This window comes from Chiloscyllium plagiosum, chromosome 11 (genome assembly GCF_004010195.1).
Source record: "Chiloscyllium plagiosum isolate BGI_BamShark_2017 chromosome 11, ASM401019v2, whole genome shotgun sequence".
NCBI lineage: Eukaryota > Metazoa > Chordata > Chondrichthyes > Orectolobiformes > Hemiscylliidae > Chiloscyllium > Chiloscyllium plagiosum.
This window is the reverse complement of record NC_057720.1, coordinates 68824207-68846887: the sequence shown is the minus strand read 5'-3', so window position 1 is coordinate 68846887 and position 22681 is coordinate 68824207. Positions and strand designations below refer to the sequence as shown.

The 22681-nt window shown below is 38.8% G+C and overlaps 1 protein-coding gene across 3 annotated transcripts in view; it reads right to left on the bottom strand.

Moving 5' to 3' along the window:
• LOC122554538 (G-protein-signaling modulator 2-like) overlaps positions 1-22681 on the bottom strand; it is a 69076-nt gene that overhangs the window by 4489 nt on the left and 41906 nt on the right. For all 3 annotated transcript variants that reach the window (XM_043699722.1, XM_043699723.1, XM_043699725.1), the window contains 8 exons: positions 20867-20990; positions 19811-19926; positions 18989-19144; positions 15991-16099; positions 12313-12442; positions 10758-10828; positions 7371-7508; positions 367-523 (listed from right to left, as the gene is read on the bottom strand). In XM_043699722.1, the coding sequence (XP_043555657.1) occupies positions 367-523; positions 7371-7508; positions 10758-10828; positions 12313-12442; positions 15991-16099; positions 18989-19144; positions 19811-19926; positions 20867-20990 (1001 nt within the window). The remainder of the gene's footprint in view (positions 1-366; positions 524-7370; positions 7509-10757; positions 10829-12312; positions 12443-15990; positions 16100-18988; positions 19145-19810; positions 19927-20866; positions 20991-22681) is intronic.

The following is a 22681-nucleotide window of genomic DNA, read 5'->3' as shown; positions in this document are numbered from 1 at the left end:
AACACCAACTAGCCACTAAACGCCATGACCACCTGTCCTTACTAGCCATACACTTAGATGATAGGGACCTGGGGCAACACAACGATCATAGGACAAGCTAAACAGAGGACAGCTGGAGAATTCCTAGAAGCATGGCACTCATCCATTGACTCCATCAATAAGCACATGGACTTGGACTCCATATACTGGCCACTACAACAAACAACTGCTTCCAGTCAAAAAAAGGAGCTAGATACCCCACATAGACAAAGAACTGGCTAAGAATGTGAGCAAAATTGAAGATATCCAAAAGAAATTTGAACTGAAAGGAATCAATATATCGGTATAATAAAGATATGTAATAAAGTCCCAGAAAGTCTCACTCACCAAATATTTTAGATGGGGTTGATGAGGTTGGTGCAGTGCTTGTCAACCCATTCTGACTCTTTATGAATGAACATCGTTGATCATCCATCCGATTGCTCTGAAATCGGCTCAATAAGTCAAAAAATCCTTCATCTCCCACCACACTGGGATTGATTCTCATGGGGGGGGGGGGGGGGAAGATATAATAAATTTACAATGACTACAGTATTTAGCCACAAAACGCCACGACCAGCTATCCGTAGTAGCCACACACACAGACGACAAGCAACATGAATTCGACTGGGACAACACTAATTCGACTGGGACAACACTACCATTATAGGGCAAGCCAAACAAAGAGCAGCCAAGGAATTCATAGAAGCATAGCACTCATCCACAACCAAATATACGAACAAATCAACGGAACACCCATGGGTTCACCGATCTCTGGACTCATAGCAGAAGCAGTAATGCAAAGGTTAGAACAAACAGTCTTACCACAAATTCAACCCAAACTCTGGGTCAGATATGTTGAAGACACGTTTGTAATCATTAAAAACACAGAAATAGATAAAACACACCGGATCATTAACGCCACACTAACAGGAATCCGATTCACGAGAGAAGAAGAAAAGGATAACCAACTCCCATTCCTAGACGTGAGGGTACAGAGAACACCGAATGGAGAATTCACCACAAAGGTATACAGGAAAGCCACACACACAGACCAAATCCTGAACGATGAAAGCAACCACCCCAACACACTCAAACGAAGTTGCATCAAGACACTTCAAAAGGGCCACAACACACTGCAGCACACCAGAACTGCAAAAAGAGGAAGAGGAATACCTGTACAAGGTATTCGCCAAAAACGGATACCCGCGCAATTTCATCAACAGATGCCTAAGAGAAAGACAACGGAACGAGGACATGCCGCAACCCAAAGGACTAGCCACACTACCATACATCAGGAGCATTTCAGAACTGACAACCAGACGACTGCGACCACTAGGACTTATAACAGCACACAAACCAACAACTCACCAGAACAAAGGACCCGATACCCAGCATGAGCAAAACTAATGTAGTGTACAAAATCCCATGCAAGGACTGCACAAAACACTATATAGGACAAACAGGAAGACAGCTAACGATCTGCATCCATGAACATCAACTAGCCACGAAACGCCACGACCAGCTATCCTTAGTAGCCACACACACAGACGACAAGCAACATGAATTTGACTGGGACAACACTACCATTATAGGGCAAGCCAAACAAAGAACAGCCAGTGAATTCCTAGAGGCATGGCACTCATCCACAAACTCCATCAACAAACACATCGACCTGGACCCAATATACCGGCCACTACAGCGGACAGCTGAAACTGACAATCGGAAGCGGCAGGGACAGGCCACTATAAATGCCGGAGGAAACACCACAGAAGCACTTCACAAGAGGCGCCCAAGCACGGAGGATGTCACCTAGACAGTGGACGAAACGTTTGCAACAAAAATTTCCAGCTCGACGAACAGAACCACAACAACAGGTTCTACATAAGTTATACAAAATTTGTGCATATAAACACCAGAAAAGAGGTGTTCATGGCAAGTGGTTGACAGGGCCTTTGATCAAAGGTTCCTCTAGCCCTCACTTTCCACACCACCAGCTTTCAAATTCAGTAGATCATCTGCCACTTCTGTTAATTCCAGCACAATGCCACCAATCCCTCCCCTCCCCAGTCAGCAATCCACAGATACTGTCCCACTATAGCATCCTGATTCACTACTTAAAAATGGCCCTAATACCTCATCCCCTTCCCACAAAGTGCTCTTTTCCTCTTACTCTCCAAAGCCCTGAACACTCCTTCCAGTGGTGAAACAATAATTGACTTGTATTTCTTCCAAATCACCATACTGTATTTGCTCCTCACCATATAGTCTCCTCTACATTGGAGACTTCATTTTGTGAAAGTTCTCCACCCAGTACATTAAACCCAACTCAGAATCTGGTTGTTTGCCATTTCAGTTCACCACTTTGGTCTCATGTTTCTGACCTCAGCCTGCTGCTTTGCTCTCTTGAAGCTCAAGGTAAGCTTCAGTAATGACACCATCTGATCAATTACTATATAGTCTTCTAAGCAATGAATTCTACAATTTTAGACTATAAATTTGTCCCTTTTTTTAAATTCCCCTTGGCATATGCTGATCATAGTTTTTCATGTTTTTGTTTTCAGACAAAAATGTTCATTTTTCTAGAATGTGAATGGAAGCATAATGTTTTTTGCTTTATTACAACCTTTTGTTCCAAGGTATCTGTGCTGAATAATCTCTTCCTCCTCTTTCTTATCCCAGACCTTGCCTTTTGTTCTTCATCTTCTCTCCTCATTCCCCACCCGCTTCTCCCAGCAGCATAAAACACTTGATATTTCTATTTTCCTTCCACTCAAAATGTTTACTTAGCAGTATCCACTTGATTGTTATTAGCTTTCAAGGATATCCATTTATTACTTTAATGACCCTTCAGGAGAACAAATCATTTCATTATCTAGGGAATATATCTAGTATCCAAGAAGTGAGACTTGCACCTTGGATTGTAGTCCAAGATTCTATAGGCAAATATTGGGACCACTGAAGGTAATCCTAAAATCTACTGGAGGAACTAGCACCTGGGATGTCCAGTTGTCCACACGTGTAGCTTATTGAAAGGATAGTGGAAATTTTCATGTATCTATTACAGGTTCAAGGAGGGAAACATCTGTCCTATGACTGAGGTTCTCAAAAGCCAGAGGATGTGGTGGAGGCTGGTACAATTGCAACATTTAAGAGGCATTTGGATGGGTATACGAATAGGAAGGGCTTGGAGGGATATGGGGCCAGGTGCTGGCAGATGGGACTATATTGGGTTGGGATATCTGGTCCGCATGGACAGGTTGGACCAACGGGTCTGTTTCCATGCTGTACATCTCTATGACTCTAAGTATACTCCATTGAAGTACATCTTGTTTTTTTCCCTCAAGAATTACTCCTGTATTCATTTTTCCCACCCGAGAAAAAGTCAGTCATGCAGCCAAGATTAGGACATGATCCAGAAATCAAAACATAATGATTGTGAAATTCGTGCTTTTTCATTTATTCATGGGATGATATACCACTGATTTAGGGCAGTTGCCTATCTCCACATGCCCTTGAGCACAGCATGGTGAGCTGCCTTCTTGAACCACTGCAGCCAATTATGTGTATGGAGATCCACAATGGTGTTCCAGTGTTTAACCAAACCAGTAATAATGGAAGAACAGTGATTTAGTCCAAAGTCAGAATTGTGGAATAGAGCAAAAATCCTCAATATTAAAACATATGGACCAATCACTGGATTTTGGGCAGAGTCCTAGACTTTTAAAAATTCTAAAAAATAATGAGTGTGAAGGAAATACACAACCAGCAGGCCTGGGAATGGAGATTGCTCTCTAGGACTACTGTTCAGCCTGGCATTCCAATTTCCATTTCTTCTCTTAAAAAAAACAATTGACCAAAACGAACAGACTTTAGCCCGAGACAGCTTTTACATCTACACAGCACAGATGATATGGTGCCTATAGATACTAGTTCAGTTTCTGATCAATTGTATTCCATTGATAATTGATATTAGGATCCAGTGATGGTAATGCCACTGATTATGAAAGGGTAATTGGTAGATTACCTCTTGGAGATCTCAATGCTCAGCACTAGTACAAATGCTACTTGCCAGTTCTGGATTTTGTCCAGATCATGCTGCATGTGGACACAGACTGCTTCAGTACCTGAGGAGTAGTGAATGGTACTGAACATTCTGTGATCATCAGCAAATATTTTTTGTGAGTTCATAATGAACAGATGTTAATTGATTTAAGTGGTTAAAGATGGTTGGGCCCAGAATACTCTTCTGAGGAACGCTGCAGACAATGGACCTCCAACAAACATAATTGTCTTCATTTTGTGCTAGATATGATTCCAACCAACCAAGAGTTTCCCAACCCACGTTGTCAAAGGCAGTCACTCTCACTTGGCTTCTGGAGTTCAACTCTTTTGGCCATGTTTGAACCTGTATGGAGGTCAGGAGGTGAGTCACTTTGTGGAATCCAAATTATGTCAGTGAGCAGTTATTCCTTTGCAAATGCCATTTGATAGCACTGTCGATGGCCTCTACCATCACTTTGACAATAAATCTACATTGTTTTGATAAGTTAGTAATTGGCTGGATTGGATGTATTCTGCTTTTTATGCAGAGGATATACCTGCACAATATTCCACATTGTCAGATATATTTGTGCTGTAACCATACAGAAATAGCTTAGTTAGGAGTGTAGTTGGTTCTGAGACACAATCTCAATGCCTGAAAGTTGTCAGGACCAATGGACTTTGCCTATCCAGTGCCTTCAGCCATTTCTTGGTATCACATGCAATGAATGAATCGGTCAAGAATGGCAGACCTCAAAAGGATGGTGAAATGGATCATCCACTTGGCACACCTAGTTGAAAGTGAATGTAAATACCTTAGCCTTATCATCTGCGGTCATGTGCTGAGTACTCCAATCATTGAGGGTTGGGATATTTGTGGAAACAACTCCAGTGAGTTGTTTAATCATCCACTGTGATGAAAGAAGTCTGATTTATATTAATGCATACTATTTTTAGAGTTTACTTTTAAAATAGTGGCATGTGGATTTGGTTAGTTTTCTGGCAAGGCTTTTAAAAAAAAACTAGGTCAAACAGTCCTCCCAGAGCACTGATCTAATCCAGGGTATGTCAGACAGCAAGAATCATCTAGAATGAAAAATTGCTTTTACTTGGTGATTTATGACAGGTGGGGTAAACATGGAAGGCAATTTGCTTGTTTTTGCTTTAGAAAAATCAAGGATTGATTTTAGCTTAGAAAACGTAAAAAAAATGAAAATTTTTAGGTTAGTTCAAAGAAGACCTGACTGGGATTGGAGGATATATAATTTATCTCTGGAAAAGGAGTATCAGACAGTTCAAGAAAAGCAGTTACCCCAATAGAAAATTTAGTTTGTTAAAGGACCATTTGATTTGAAATCTGCAAGTTATTAAAAGGTGAAAATCTGAATTCAGTTTTTGTGAGCATTGATAAAAGAAGATTTCATAGTTCACAGCAAAGGACTAGGGAGAATCAGTTAAGTCAAACTTAAATCTAGAGAAATTATTCCTGAATATCAAATCTTTGAATCTCCATAATGGATAGTCTAGTCTTAAGCTACAGTCTAAGGATAAGGGGGGAGGCCATTGAGGACCAAGATGAGGAGAAATATCTTCAGCTACAGAATGATGAGTCTGTTGAATTCTAGTCACTGAAATAACAAAGGCCAAAACATTGAATGTTTTGAAGAAGTGACTCTGGATTTTGGTAGTGATTCTGAAAGATAGGACTTCTATGCATTTTGAGAGGCAAGGAATGATAAGGGTAGTTAGTATGGTTGTGTGAAGAAAATAGTGTCTCACAAATTTGATTTGAGTTTTTTGAGGAAGTAACCAAGATGATGATAAGGGCATTGTTAACTTGGTCTTTACGAATTGGTCTACCATACAGAACCTTGTCAAAGGCTTTACTCAAGTCAGATCACATAGATAGAATTCCAGTTGAGCTTGCCAATTGGATACAAAATTAATGCCAGGAGAGAGAGATGATTTGGAAACAGAGTAACGGTAGAGGGTTGTTTTTTGGACTGGAGGCCTGTGACCAGTAGTGTTCCACAGGGATCTGTGCTGGGTTCACTCTTGTTTGTCATTTATATAAATGATTTAGATAAGAATATAGAAAACATGGTTAGTAAGTTTGCAGATGACCCCAAGATTTTGATCAGTTGGGTCAATGGGCTGAAGAGTGACACACTGAGTTTAATTTGCATCACATTTAGTGGGGTGATTAAGGTGGCATTTAACATGCTTGTCTTCAGCGCTCAGACCTTGGAGTATAGGAATTGGGACGTTACGTTGGAGGTTGTGCAGGAGGTGTTAGTGAGGCCTTTTCTGGAGTACTCTATCGCCCCTTCTGGAGTACTGTGTTGTCCCATTTATCGGAAAGATAATGTTTAAACTGGAGAGGGTTCAGAAAAATTTTACCAGGATGTTGCCAGGAATGGTGGGTTTGAGATATCAAAATAGACTGGAAGGCTGGGACTTTTTTCATTGGATTGTAGGAGATTGAGGGGTGACCTTTTAGAGGTTTATAAATACATGAGGGCCATAGATAAGGTGAATGGCAGATGTCTTTTCCCTAGGGTGGGGGATTTCAAAACTGGGGCCATATTTTTAAAAGGGAGAGGAGAAAGATTTAAAAAAAAAGACGAGCAATTTTATTTCAAACAGTGGTTCATGTTTGGAATGAACATCCAGAGGAAGCGTTGGTTGCAATGTGTTACAATGTTTGAAAGGCATTTGAGTAAGTACATGAATTAGAAATGTTTGGAGGGATATGGGCTAAGCACAGGTAGGGGGACTAGTTTAGTTTGGGATTATGGTTGTATGGGCTGGTTTGAACAATGAGTTTGGTTCTCTGGTGTATGACTCTAATGATTTGAAGTTAGATATAGTTATTTGGGCTAAATGGACAAAAAGTGGAAGCAGGGTACTGAGTTGGATAATCAGTCATGATCATATTGAAGGATCATGGGCTACTACTCCAGTTCCTATTTTCTGTTTCTACAATGTCAAGAAAAGGGATAAGATTTTGCTTTGAGTTATTTCAAACCATTTTATATTTAGCTACTTTTTTTTTCCTCTATAATACTTCTGTTGTTTAAAAAAAGCTCTGCGGCCTCATGTAATGGAGTTTCAGTGACTGGCTATTATGTTAATTAAAATGAATTAAACAAATATGATTTATAGAGTCAAATTTAATTCTGTAACTATCATCAACAAGGATCATTACACATCATAACTGACAACTTACGGTTGTTTTAAAAAGTTGTGTTGTATAATTTTGCAAATTACAAGATGCAATGAAAATAAAGTATTGTAACAAAACTTACCTTTTGAGGAACTTTAGCAGATGAACTGTTACTTTTATGCTTTTTGACCCTGAATCGATTTAGAAATAGCAACTTTGTTGATGGCTTCCAAAGTGCAGGTTTCTGTTTCACAAGAATTTCACTGTTCCAGTTTTCAACCTGGACAAAAGAATTAAATTAAATTTTTTCAATTACAAAACCTGCATGTTAAATTCCTCAAACATGGCAACTGGATGGTTGATGGGCACTGAAATGTGGGAAGAGAAAAGTTGAGCAGTCCATCTTACCCACCATCCACTTAGTCTCTCCTGAAGAATTAGAAGATGGCAAAACAGTTTTCACTAGGAGGTGGTAATCTGCATTTTGTAGTTCAACTTCCAGTTTCAGATAGATCTTTCAAGTTTGATACTGTATTGACTGACATTGAGGCATAGACAGGGTAAACAGGGAAAGAAATCTTCTCTGCTTGGCGGAGGGATCAATGACCAAGAGGTTTAGGAGGAATGCGAAGAGAAACCTTCTTCACCCCGACTTATGTCAGAATCCAGAACTCTCAGCCTATAGGTGTGGTAGAGGCAGAAACCCTTAACTTTTATGAAGTATTTAGATGTATACTGTGATGCTAAGGCATATGAGGCGATGGGCCAAGAGCTGGAAAATGGCATTAGAATATAGTTGTGTTATTTTTGATTGATGCAGACTCGATGGGCCAAAGGGCATTATTCTGCACTCTAGACATTTACAACTTTAACTTTCAGGCTTAGGCAATTATCTCAGCAACTGGATATACCTTGAATGTTAAGGGAAGCTATAGTTATATATTGTCCATCACATTTTTTTCAGACCATGGCAAATTCCACTCAATGCTTCCAATATATTTTCCTTTTTCCTCAACTAAGAATTTCTCTTCACCATGGTCAATGTAGCCCTTGACCATGTTCTTTCCATTTTCAAACTTCTGCCTTCATCCCTCCAGCACTTACTCAAAACCATACCACATCTTTAGCAGGTCATACTCCACTAAGCACCTTTCATTTAATCATTCTTAATACCTAGATTAGATAGATTAGATAGATTTAGATAGATTAGATTACTTACAGTGTGGAAACAGGCCCTTCGGCCCAACAAGTCCACACCGCCCCGCCGAAGCGCAACCCACCCATACCCCTGCATTTACCCCTTACCTAACACTACGGGCAATTTAGCATGGCCAATTCACCTGACCTGCACATCTTTGCGATTGTGGGAGGAAACGGAGCACCCGAGGAAACCCACGCAGACACGGGGAGAATGTGCAAACTCCACACAGTCAGTCGCCTGAGGCGGGAATTGAACCCGGGTCTCTGGCGCTGTGAGGCAGCAGTGCTAACCACTGTGCCACCGTGCCGCCCACTACCTACTTGCCCTTCTCATGGCAGTTCCCTATACAAGCACAGGTGATAAAACATATGCCCTTTCACCTCCCCATTTCCCACTGGCACTTCGAGACAAAATAGTTCTTCTGTCATTTAGTGTACTGTTTCCCTGGCCAGGATAAAGTCTCCGTTATGATAATTAATATAGTAATTATTTCGCAAAAACACTTGAATCCAGTCTGGAATCATAACCCTGAGCATCCGATCGCTTATTATTTTAATTTTGTCCCACTTTGAAATCTAAAGGGTCCTCACCTTGTACAGCATTCATATTAAGCCAAACAGAAGCTTGATAAATTAGCATTCTTCAAGCTTTATAGAACATGTAACTAAAAATTCATCATGGCCTATCTTAGGTACAAAATCACAATTCACAAACTGCCTGCACCAGTTACAACTGAGACAGACAGCATTCAAACCGGTGCCAGTTATTTACCTGACTGTAGCCTTGACTAAAGTGTGGCTGATGCTGCTATCTACCTTAGCAGTCAGTCAAGGAGCTAAGCAGCCTGCATTGATCTCATTAGGTGCAGCAGATCAGGACATTGACAAGGATTCACAGTATTATTTAACAACTACATCTGTGCCTTCTGAAGCTATGTCAAAATGCCACTACACATGAATATAACATGCACAACACAAACTTTACTCATGTGTTACTTTAAATTATAATCAAGGTGTCAACTATATCATCAGAAGTGAAAAAGATCCATTAATGGTTTCATACAAGTACTTCAGCTGCCCAACAATTCATTTCTGTGAAAGGTACAAGAAATCAACCATTAGGTAATGGGGTTCTAACTCCAAGTGACAATTGTCCTGAAATGTTACAAAATAGATCCATGCTGACATTTTTCAACCAGCAAAGTCAGTCACATTTTGATTTACCAGGTTTAGAATTTTTCCAGTCAGAAAAGAATTACCTCATTTTGCCAAACCCACTGGATAAGAAAACTTAATAAGAAAAACAAAAGTTACAGGTCTATAAATTCAGTCATGCATAAAAATGTGAAATTAGTGCTAGCAACTTCCTCTACTAAGAATGATAAGCAGCCAGCCTGAACCTCATTACTTACTGGATGTGTGCCCTTTGTAGGGTTGAGAAATCAGGTGGCTGCAAACACAGCGTGTTAATCAATAACTAGCTTAAAAATGTGTTGCTGGAAAAGCGCAGCAGGTTAGGCAGCATCCAAGGAGCAGGAGAATCGACATTTCGGGCATAAGTCCTTCCGAAACGTCAATTCTCCTGCTCCTTTGTTGCTGCCTGACCTGCTGCGCTTTTCCAGCAACATATTTTTAAGCTCCGATCTCCAGCATCTGCAGTCCTCACTTTCCCCGTGTTAATCAGTAAGCACTGATCAAAATGGCACTTGCACATCACTGAAGACAGGTGAAACATTCTTAGGATCAGCAAAGTGGTGCTTGGATTCTCCCATCCAAAACATAATTCAGGTCTAGGTGGGAAGGTGGTAGAGGTCAGGTCCAGAACCATCTCGGCCAATCAAGTCTTCTTGTTGGCTCGACAGATTCTGTCCAGTAATGCTGTTTCATTGCACGGATTCCACTTGAGCTGCCCTAAAATCTAATTTAGACCGAATCCCATTTAGCCTGTTGGGGTCTACATTGACTCGTAGTCCAATAACACCTCAAAGTATGAACATCTTCACACTTGTGCTCAAATCTCTCCACAGCATTATTTCTCCCTATATGTGTAATCTCCTCCATTCCTACATCTTCTGAGATCTAAGTATTCCCCAATTCTGGCCACTTGTGCATCCCGATTACTTTGAATCTCCTACTGATTAGCTGCACCTAGCTTTCTGGGCCACAGTCTGTTAATTTCCCTCATTAAACTTCGAAGCATCCCAGACTTGTTTTAAGATGCTCTTTAAAAATCATGCATCTTGGTCCAAATTTATATCCAAATATCCTCCTTTGTGTCACAAGATGTTAAGTTGTTCAATTTTTTTTTACAAAAACTATATACCAGTACCTTATCTGGTGTTAGCTTCATTAGTTCCATTTTCTCCATACTCTGTCGACGTCCTAAGCTTGGTCGAGCACCTAGAATAATAGATCAATAAGAGGGTTTTTGCTGTTGCCTTTTGACCTTGGTTTTTAACTACCAACTGTAATAAATATGCAATATAAGCTCTTCTATCTACTTTCTCACTCCAGCAAAGAATCTTCCATCGAATTTTCTGTTCGCTGGGGAAAATCATGTCTCAAAATGCTATTACTTTTATTTTTAATATGTGTTGCTTTCCAACTGGAAACTGCGACTGAAGATGAGTTTGTATTATTTAATGAAAGTATAAAGACTGATTTTATGATCTCTTCCAATGTGTGTTGAGTCACCTATGAGCTAGGCAAAGCTCTTTCAATTTATGTTTTTTTAAAAAGTTGCACAAACTTCACTTAAAAATTCATTTTAATATTATGTATAGAATCTCTACAGTGTAGAAGCAGGCCATTCAATGCATCAAGTCAACACAGACTCTCCAAAAAACATCCCACCCAGAACCACCCCTGCCTCATCCCTGTAACCCAGCATTTCCCATGGCTAATTCACCTATCCTGCACAGCCGTACCCATGGTGTCGAATTTAGCATGGTGAATCCATCTAATCTGAACATTTTTGGGTTGTGGGAGGAAACCAGAGCACCCAGAGAAAACCCACTCAGACACTGGTGCTATGACGCACCGTGCCTTCTATTAACTTTTTTTATTTTTAGAATTAGAATCTCTGCAGTGTGAAAACAAGCCATTCGGCACAACAAGTCTACACCGACCCTGCAAAGAGTAACACACCCAGATCCATTTCCTTACCCAGTACTTACCCCTTACTAATGCATATAGCCTACACATCCCTGAATACTACGAGCAATTTAGCGTGGCCAATTTACCCAACCTGCACATCTTTGTGATTGTGGGAGGAAACCGGAGCACCCAGAGGAAACCCATGCAGACACAGGAAGAATGTGCAAACTCCACACAAATAGTCACCTAAGACTGGAATCGAACCCGGTCCCTGGCGCTGTGAGGTAGCAGTGCTAACCACTGAGCTACCATGCCTTCTATGTAGCTAAACACAAATAATTTATGCAAAAGTTGATATGAGTAAAATGTTGAAAATAATTTCCAAATCACCATGTTAATATTTTGAGCAGTACTAGGCTCTTCCAAAAATACACACTTCATTATCCTGCAGGAGTCTAGATCTGGTCTTTGTTTATTGTTTCACCAATACGAAGCACTTTAGTAATTGTGATGGTGATTATTAAAATAGATAAGCCAGTGCTGATTAAATTAAAGACTCATATTTTAAACCTCAAGATACCCTTCATACCAGTACTAGTAACTATATTTAGTCCGAAAAAAAAGTGAACTATTAGCAAATCACTTTATGGTTAAGTAAAATACCAACATTAAAACATAATTTTGTGCAATTTGCAGTAACAGAGCCACTTCAAGGACTGCAGCAGAGAGCTGTTGTCAGCGCACAGTTTAGAGTTAGGACCTCAAAAATTATCTTTCATTGTACTTACCTTGTGAGTTGGATTCCAGTTCGTGGCCTATGGCCAAAATGGAGTTATTTGCACTATAACTTATGCCCAAAACCATCTGAAGATCTGAAAGATTCATCCGAGCTGCAAGTTCACCACTTCTATCCCCAACCTATAAAATATTGATATGTTGAAAAAGAATTGCACATTACTATTATAAACTGTGACCCAGCATGTAGTTCCACAATGTTAAGCAGTGACTTAAGTATTTCAAAAGCTGCCTCATATTACTAGACACAGGAAATCTTTGAAGTCTAAACATGTAGTACATAACTAATGGTGTTTTGAATAACAATAATGCACTAAGACAACAATATTTTATCCCGTCTTACAGAACTCAAACTTTTAGATTATAAAACGACTCTTCAATCAGAAGATGTCTGGTAAAGGAAACATTGACCAGTGAGCACAGAGCCTATTACAGATAGCCCCCACTACCTGAAAGTACAGCCTTCCCAGGAAACCTTTTGTAAGCCAAAAATGGCATAATGTGAAAGTGCATCATTTATATGGGAAAAAGTATTGCTGTTTTTCATAAAAGTGAAAATCTTCTTCGGATTCGCAAAAACAGGTACTAAGGTAGGTCTTTCATAAAAGCGAACTTGTGTAAAGCAAATGTTCGAAAAGCAGGCGATACCTGTATTAATTTCCCATATCCAAGATTGGTAGTTGAGGCTACAAACCAAAAAGATTGGAATACCTGTTTAACTGGCATTGTAGATGGGCAAGGAGCAGAAAGACTGATGAAGGTATTGAACAAGTTCAAGGAGGATTAGGATTCTTCCTACTATCCCCATCCCTTATGCAGGAGGAATAGGAACACACAATCATGTACAAGACTAGAAAAGACTACTGTGTTCAGCTGAAGGACAACAATGAGTCAGATTGAAGCTTGCTTCTTAAAAAAAAAACGTCATGTTTACATTGAAGACACAAAGATTCACCTTTAGAGCTGAGAGTTCTTAAAATGATTTACAGCTTTAATCTGAAATGAATTTTTACTTCAAATGTTGTTACATTTCAGGTTCTTTACACAATTTTCTCAAACTAAATCCTAGTATTCGTTCTGTTGAATAGACTTTTATCCCTAATGTCAAAAGCTAAATATATTATAATAATAGTTGGCAGCAGAGTAACACAGTTCACTGCCATAAAAACTGCCTTGGTTAAAAGATGACATTTAATCGCCAGTTTCAAGAATGAACAACAGTGAAGCCTTGCCAGACACTCTCGAATCCCAACAATACCAATGCCCCCATGCTAAATCTATTTTTTTTTTTAGTTAGCCAAACCTCTATCCTTGCTAAAGTACAAATTCTAACATTGTGGGATTTCAAGTCACCTATTATGTGATACCTTATCAAACACTCTGAAAATCCAAATATGTAACATCCATTGCTTCCCCTTTACCTATCCTGCTAATGACTACTTTTTTTCCTTCTAGTAATATAGTTATTGTGTTTATTTCCTCCTTATTTTGCATATTGAAATTTTAGTAATTTTAGAATGTTATTTGTGTCTTCTACTGTGAAGACTAATGCAGAATATTTATTCAACTCCTCTGCCATTTCCAGGTTCCTAACTGTATCCCCAGGATATTCTCTAAGGGGCCTATGTTCACTTTGGCTTCTCTCTTGCTTTTCACATATTTAAAAGAAGCTATTGCTGTCCATCTTGCAAGTTTATGTTCAAAGTTTATCTTCCACCAATTATTTATTTGGTTGTTCTTTGTTGCTTAAAACTTTCTCAGATCTGGTTTACTATTAATTTTTGCCAAATTGTTTTTTCTTCCTTTCAAATTTGATACTATCCTTAACTTCCATGGTTAACTATGATAGGCTTATAGACCATAAGACATAGGAGCGGAAGTAAGGCCATTCGGCCCATCGAGTTCACTCCGCCATTCAATGGCTGATGGGCATTTCAACTCCACTTGCCCGCATTCTCTCCATAGCCCTTAATTTCTTGTGACATCAAGAATTTATCAATTTCTGCCTTGAAGACATTTAGTGTCCCAGCCTCCACTGCACTCTGTGGCAATGAATTCCACAGGCCCACCACTCTCTGGCTGAAGAAATGTCTCCGCATTTCTGCTCTGAATTTACCCCCTCTAATTCTAAGGCTGTGTCCATGGGTCCTAGTCTCCTCACCTAATGGAAACAATTTCCTAGCGTCCACCCTCTCCAAGCCATGTATTATCTTGTAAGTTTCTATTAGATCTCCCCTTAATCTTCTAAACTCCAATGACAATCTTCCTAGAAACCTTCTTCACTGGGGTATATCTTTGCTTTGAGCCATGAAATAATTTTCTTACATGTCTGCCGTTTTTCCTCAATCATCTTTGCTGCAAAACTCCTTCAGGCAGCTCTGCCCTCATTCCATTGTAATTGCCCTTATCTATGCTCAGCTCAGTTGCTGCAGACCCAAATTCCTTCTTCTCAAACTGAATGCAAAATTCATGCATTCAATACACTTAAATACAATACAAGCCAACTGACAATCCTAAATTGTTGTCTGTGTGTTTCTTTGCACACCTGGGTCTATTTAGCAAATGGTGTCCAATGGGAAAAACACATCTAATGTCCAACACTGCATTTTAGTTTTACGAGCATGGGCTGATGGTACAATCAATACCTTCCTTGCTACATAGAACCAAATGGTACTTGCTGTTTGATACAATCCGACAGTCTGTTTCGGCTTATCATTTATAGCTTCTTCAGCAGTTCTTCACCTTCATGTTCAAGACTATGAATGAGAACTATTAAAAAAACTACAGAACTGACTACTAATTGGTATATTTATTAATCTGCAGGCAATGCAAAACTTGAACTGAATGGGAGGAAAATAGCTTGAATAATTAGTGGATCTAGCAAAGTTTGAAACTTCTTCTCTTTCCCCCCCGCCACCGAATAGTATATTTTGGAACAAGTTTTCATCATTCACTCACAAAATTCTGTTATCATTTCATGCCTCAACCCTCAGCTCAATTTGTAACCCAGATAAAAGCTTCTGGATAATGCAGCCTCAGCAAAATATGCTGAACTGCAATATTACAATGCTTAGAGTGCACATTCCTACTAAAAGCTTTCTTGCCGCTTTGTGGACTTCCAAGATCCATGCATGGCAGTAATGTCTGGAATCGAAGGTCAATTCATCTGCACTCCAATTGCAGTGCATGGACCCTCAAAGCAGCTTTGCAACCTTGCAATCACACAGTGCTCTTACTCAAGTCACAAGGTTCCAGGTTCAGTCCCAATCCAGAATTTGAGTAGAAAAATCGAGTACAATACTTGAGTGCTGCACTGTCAGAGTAGCCACCTTGCGGATTAGACGTTAACCAAGGTGGTCCAATTGCCCGTTTAGATGGATTTAAAAGATACCATAGCACTACTTTAAAGGAGAGCAGGGAAGCTTTAGTGTCTTGGCCAATATTTATCTTTCAATTATCATAACAGCAGATTATCTGGTTATACAGTTTGTTGGGATTGTCTATGCACATATTTACTGCTCTGTTTCCTATATTGAAAAGCATTTAATTAACTATAAAACATTCTGGTAGTCATGAATTACACTGCATGAATGCAAGTCATTTTCTTCCATTCACATACATGTTAATAACAATTTAACTGCACCGTTAAGCAAATTATACAAAAATGTTACCTCTTTTGAAATTTCCAAGTGCTTCTCAGCAAACTGTACAGCTTGTTCATGATTTCCTAGTGCAGTGTAAGCATTTCCTAAACTCCAACAAGCTCTCCCTTCACCAATCCTAAAATTCAAAAGAAGAACAGAGTTAACGATGTTAGTTCATATTATTTGATTTTTTCCTTTAATTTCAAGTGCTATTATTTCTTAAACAAGAAATATATACCTCTGGAAGTTGTCTGGGCTATAGTCAGAACATGTTAACAAATGGATTTCTGTATATATTTATAAAACAATGTCACCTTGCAAAAAGTGGAATGCATATAAAATGTGTATTTGAAAAAGACTAAACAAGTACTCTGATGAAACAGAGGAATACTTCATTTAAAAACTTTGTTTGTTACTAATACTGCACTATACATGGGGTATACGGGTGAGGAGATAGAGTTAGTACTTTGCATAAATTCTAGATTTCAATTACTGGGCCACATATTTATAATATTAGTTGGGGAAAAAATAACTAGACGTGTTTTTTTGGTGCAGATCTTATAATAGCCATGCAAAGTCTTTTAATTAAGATTTGAATAAATTTTAAAAATTTGATCTTAAGATTTCTGAAAACATGGAGGACAGTGTAGAACTTCAAAATGATATTAGAGAAGTTGGAGGAGTGAGCGAATAAATACCAGATGAAGCTCAGTGCAGAGAAATGTGAGATAATGCAGTTTGATGGGGGGGAACATGGACAAAAAGTACAAAACAAGACTATAATCCTAAACAGGGCAGCATGGTGGCTCAGTGGTGAGCACTGCTGCCTCACAGTGCCAGGGACCCAAGTTCAATTCCAGCCTCGGTCGACTCTTCTCCCAGTGCCTGCATGGGTTTCCTCACACAATCCAAAGACGTGCAGGTCAGGTGAATTGGCCATGCTAAATTGCCCATAGTGTAGGTTATTAGTCAGAGGTAAATATAGAGTAGGGGAATGGGTCTGGGTGAATTACTCTTCATAGGGTCAGTGTGGACTTATTGGACCGAAGGGCCTGTTTCCACATTGTAGGGATTCCAATTCTAATTCTAAAACAAACAGCAGACGAACCTTGGAGTATACTGAAGGAGGCAGCACATGTAGAGAGAGCAGTTAAATAAGCATACTGTATTCTTGGCTTTATTTATAGGGGCATAGAATATAACAAGGAGATGATGCTGAGAATGTAAAACACATTTGTTAGACTTCAGTTGGAATACTGTTTACAGTTCTGGATACCACATTAGAGGAAGGATGCAAACGCATTGGGAAGAGTTCAGCACAGACTTACAAGAACTATTTCTACATCTGAGAAATCTACATTATGAGGATAGATTGGAGAGGCTGGGATTGCTCTTCTGGAGGGGAGAAAGGCGAAGAGATTATCAGACAGAAGTTTTCAAAATCATGAGGGGGCTGGATATAGAAGGTAGGGAGAAACTGTCCCCACTGGTACAAAGTATGAAGAATGAGAATGCACATATTTAAAGTGATTTGCAAAAGAAGCAAATTATTAGGAGAGTTTTTTTCCACATAATAAGTGGTTTAGGTCTGGAAGCATAGTGCCTGGATGTGAAGTGGAGGCAAGTTCAACTGAGGCATTCAAGAAGGCATTGAATGAACATCTGAATAGAAACAATATGCATGGGTATGAAGAGAAGACAGGATATAGGCAGTAATGCATGATGTCTTTTTGAGGCGATACAGATATAATGGACCAAATGGCCTCCAATGCCATAACACCTCTATGATTCAGTCAGATAAAATCAAGTACAAATTTGCTCAGAATTTATTGCAGCATATTGATGAACAATAACCACCATTCTTGCTCATGGCCATTTAATTTCTATGATATTTTGCTCTGGAAACTGCACGATAGAAATAGTGCAATGCCCTTGCTTAGGAAACTGAATGGTACTTGTACTGTTCGACCTCCTTAACCAGGCTGTAGGAACGTTTACTTATAACATGATTAACAGAGCAAATAAATGCAATGCTGAGGGAAAGCAAACAAGAAAAATAGGATAGGAAAGGAGGAAGAAAAGGAAAGAAACAAAAGGATAGAAAAGCAACTCTACTACAATTAAAGCCTGAATGAAAAAAAGAAAGCGACTACACATTTAATACCTAACTTTCAGTACCCAGAGGTTGACTGGCAAAATTAGCACTTTACCACATTAAGAGGGCAACATCATGCATTCAGTTGGAAGAAAAAGGTTAAGGCATAGAAATAAAGTATTCACCCATCATTCATCTGTCTGAAAAAAATGTTAAGGATAATCCTCTTATCTAGCTGTTGGTTCTTAGGTATTCAATGTTTTTCTAAGATAATGAAAAGAATGAAAGACAGTTTTCATAGGCAAAAGTAAATCTGCACAGCTTGAATGATGAAAGCTAGATTTTCAATTGTTTTAAATCCAATTTTCCAAACCAACCTGTTCAGAGATGTGATTACACACCTCTGGAGCATGTCAGGTTTGAACCCCGATCTCTTAGACCGGGAGTAGGAACAGACATCACAAGAGGACCCTTGAAAGTTAGATTTTCACACTTAACCAGCAATTTCCTTAACCTGAAGCTGCAATAACAATAAGTAACATTAGTCTCACCACTATTTCTTATAGAATAAAACAAAGACTGCAGATTCTGAAGATCTGAAACAAAAATAGACGTGCTGGATTCTGTGTCACCAGATTGAAACATTAACTCTGCTTTCTTCCCATACTTGCTGCCAGACATGTGGAGTTTTGCTAGCAATTTCTGTTTTTATTTTATTATTTCTGTTAGGCTGGATAGATAAGCATTATTCTCATTATGAACATCTGTCAATAAAGCTTAATTTCTTACTATAAGAGATGCTTGCAAACTAAATGTAGTACTACAATGAACATTTCTTCACATACTGGAATGAATATATTGTGGATTATTATTTGTGGTAACAGCCATAAACTAGATCTTAGAGATTAAAGCAATTAAAAATAACTTTACCTATCTGCAAGTTCTTGTGCTATCATAAGATGTTTCAAATGATATTCAATGGCTTTTCCGTAGTCTTGAAGAAGAGTATAAGTGTTTCCAAGGCTGTAACAAGCTTGTGCTTCAACTGCCCTGTCCTTTAGCTGTCTAGCAAGATGTAACGTTCTCCTGAATCAGTAAAGCACAAGTATTTTAAAACAAACATTTTAAAATGTTACACAACATTGAAATATTTTGTTCCATTTCAAAAGAAATAGGAATTGACAGGCCGTTAGCTTCCGTCAAGCTCACACTCATTAAAACATAATTTGTTATCATGGTTATACATTGATTGCACCTTGTGGTGTGGGACCAAGACATACAGACTAATCTTTTAATGAAAAGGCCTGGATTTAAACTCTGGTCCGTATATAGCTAAGTGACCATGCCATGCAATTTAAGCATGCATTGGTCCTTGCATTGCTATTTTGAAGAGAGAGGGGAAAAAAAAAGTCCTGCAACTACACATCATCTGTGGATTATGCACAAGTGAATTTTAGTCAAGTACCAGACCATATAGTCAAGACACGTGAATTTGATCAGGGTACAGGTTTGATCATTGAACTATGCCGAGGAAAGGACTTCAAACCAGAGCAACAAACAGTCATTCAAATTAGCCATGATAATGTGGACCATGTCTTATTAGTCTGAGTTTACACATGAATGGTCACTTAAGGCCAAAGCTCCTGAAAATTGTTGAAATTGTGGCTTTCAAACAAACTTTTCTCACGGTCTTTAACTTACTTGATTTCAAAACAAAAGATAAAAAGATTTTCATATGCAAATAAAGCTCACTTGTAATATTCAGCAGCCAATGCAAATTCACCAAGAAACACATAGGCATTTCCCAGATTACTACTCGCTCTCCTTTCAGCTGATTTGTCTCCAAACTCCTTTGCAATCTCTAAGCGCTAAAAAGCATGAAGTGAGTTAAAATCAAGCAGAATATCAAAGTAGTCAACTTAAATATTTAAAGAACTGTAGTGTACACTGCACAGTAAGCTGAACTTGCAGGTTACAGTTTTATTTACTGCAATGTTTGACATAGAGCAAAAACATAGCCCCTTTAAAACTAAATTAAAGGCATCTAGCTGCTTGAAATGCACAGTCTACATACATAAGATTGCATTTAAAATTTCAAATGATTAAAGAATCCAAATATATCTATGCAAGGCACAATTTAAACACAAAACACTAACTATAAATATTCATTTATGGTTTGATAGCATCATCCCTTTCTTCAAGTTCATAATTTGATATTTTCATAAATTGGCTTTGACAGAAGTTCATATTTAAAAGGAATGGCATGAGTTGCACTTGTGTAGTTGATTCGCATAACTCTTACAATATAATCAGTCAGTTAGTCGGCAAAACCAATAGAAGGAAACTTCCATTTCCTGCAGTTTAAAAACAAGGTTTCTTGCCCTGGTAACAATTTAACATGGAGAACAATATAGATCAAATCCACAGATCATGCAAACATAAACACAATATGCAAATTACCTCTCAACATCTGTAGAAGCATTGTGAACTGTGACAGACATGAACAGGCAAAAAAAAGCCAAAAATGATTTACAAGCACACAATAAGAGTTTATGCCTTACAGATAGCTACAGCAGGATCTAGTGGCTTCAGATCCATGCCTATAGTAAGTAAATAAAGAACTAATACATTGTGGCTTCACTTTCCAACAGGGCACAAAACATTAATCCAAGAAAATCCAGATTACTGTATCCTGCCTTCTAACTATAGAGAACATTACAAAATTATGTAATTTTAATAAATTTGCATCTCCATGTAAATATTCTGAAATTAAGATTGGGTTAAATATAGATGTTTGCTATTTCATACCTCTTTGTGGGATTTCACTGCTTTTCTGAAGTTCCCCAAAAGATAATGTGTATTTCCTAGATTTCCATAAGCACGCCCCTGAGCTGCTCGGTCTCCCAGCTCCTTTACTATTGCTAAATTTGCCCTATGAATGAAATTATTACCAGTAAATAGAACTGATCTTTGATGGTTAGTTCAGATTGTAATTTAACAAAGTAAGGATTAATTCAGTTAAGAAATATAAGATAGTTGATAATGATCACTGCTCATATCTATGTCTATGCAAACCCTTTGTGAAAATCAGGAGTACCAGAATCAAACCTGTACATCTACCACTTAAAAGCATAAATTGGCGGCTAATGGGTTTAGTGTAAGACTATGTTCCTTTTTACAAAATAGTGTGGGCACTTTTATTTAAAATATGTGTATAGTCTCTTTAAAAATTATTTGCACCACCTCACTTTATGTCAAAGTGGTCAACACACTGCACAGGTACTTCAGGTTCCCGCACGGTCTAGAAGAAACACTGGCTAGAACCCTTTGTACAGAAATCCCAAGCTCTTCATTCCTTTCCAGGAACAAACTAGTAAAACTGGATAGAGGATTTTTCTTTTAAGATTGATCAAAATTCTCCAGAAGATTATATGATGTCAAACAGAAAACATTTTACCCACCATGAACAAAGTACATCAGAAAACAATAGAAAAAAAACCCTGGGCACATTAACCAGATCTAATCCCTCCATATTCCACCACATACCCGAAAGACATGGAACCATAAATCAAGATGTTAGGAATCCAGAGATTTATCATTTTTCTTTCTTTAATTTTTAGCTAGCTCTCATCAGAATTAGCAAATCTGCCTCCCAATGCCTCATCCTTACTATCAGAACTAATACTTACATTGCACACAGACGTGAATCTTTACCAAAAGGCATATGTTATGGAGCAGCTTAGCACTATAACAAAAAACAAACTGTGCCTATGTATGCAACAGGGACCATCATAAACTGTGAAATGTTGCTCCTAAAAATTATGCTTCGTGTCAATGGCCAATTATCAATTCAAATCGTGCTCCCAAATTGCCCAAATGGCAATACCTGACAAATTTGCCTTAAAACAAGAAATAAATGTCATTAACTGGATGTTATAGACAATAGACAATAGGTGCAGGAGTAGGCCATTCTGCCCTTTGAGTCTGCACCACCATTCAATATGATCATGGCTGATCATCCTTAATCAGTATCCTGTTCCTGCCTTATCTCCTTAACCCTTGATTCCACTAACTTTGAGAGCTCTATCCAACTCTTTCTTAAATGAATCCAGAGACTGGGCCTCCACTGTCCTCTGGGGCAGAGCATTCCACATAGCCACCACTCTCTGGGTGAAGAAGTTTCTCCTCACCTCTGTCCTAAATGGTCTACCCCGTATTTTTAAGCTGTGTCCTCTGGTTCGGCACCCACCCATCAGCGGAAACATGTTTCCTGCCTCCAGAGTGTTCAATCCTTTAATAATCTTATATGTCCCCTCTCAGTCTTCTAAACTCGAGGGTATACAAGCCCAGTCGCTCCAGTCTTTCAGCGTAAGATAGTCCCGCCATTCCAGGAATTGACCTTGTGAACCTATGCTGCACTCCCTCAATAGCTAGAATGTCTTTCCTCAAATTTGGAGACTAGAACTCACACAGTACTCCAAGTGTGGTCTCACCAGGGCCCTGTACAGCTGCAGAAGAACCTCTTTGCTTCTATACCTCTTGTTATGAAGGCCAGCATGCTATGAGCCTACTTCACTACCTGCAGTACCTGCATGCTTGCCTTTATTGACTGGTGTACAAGAA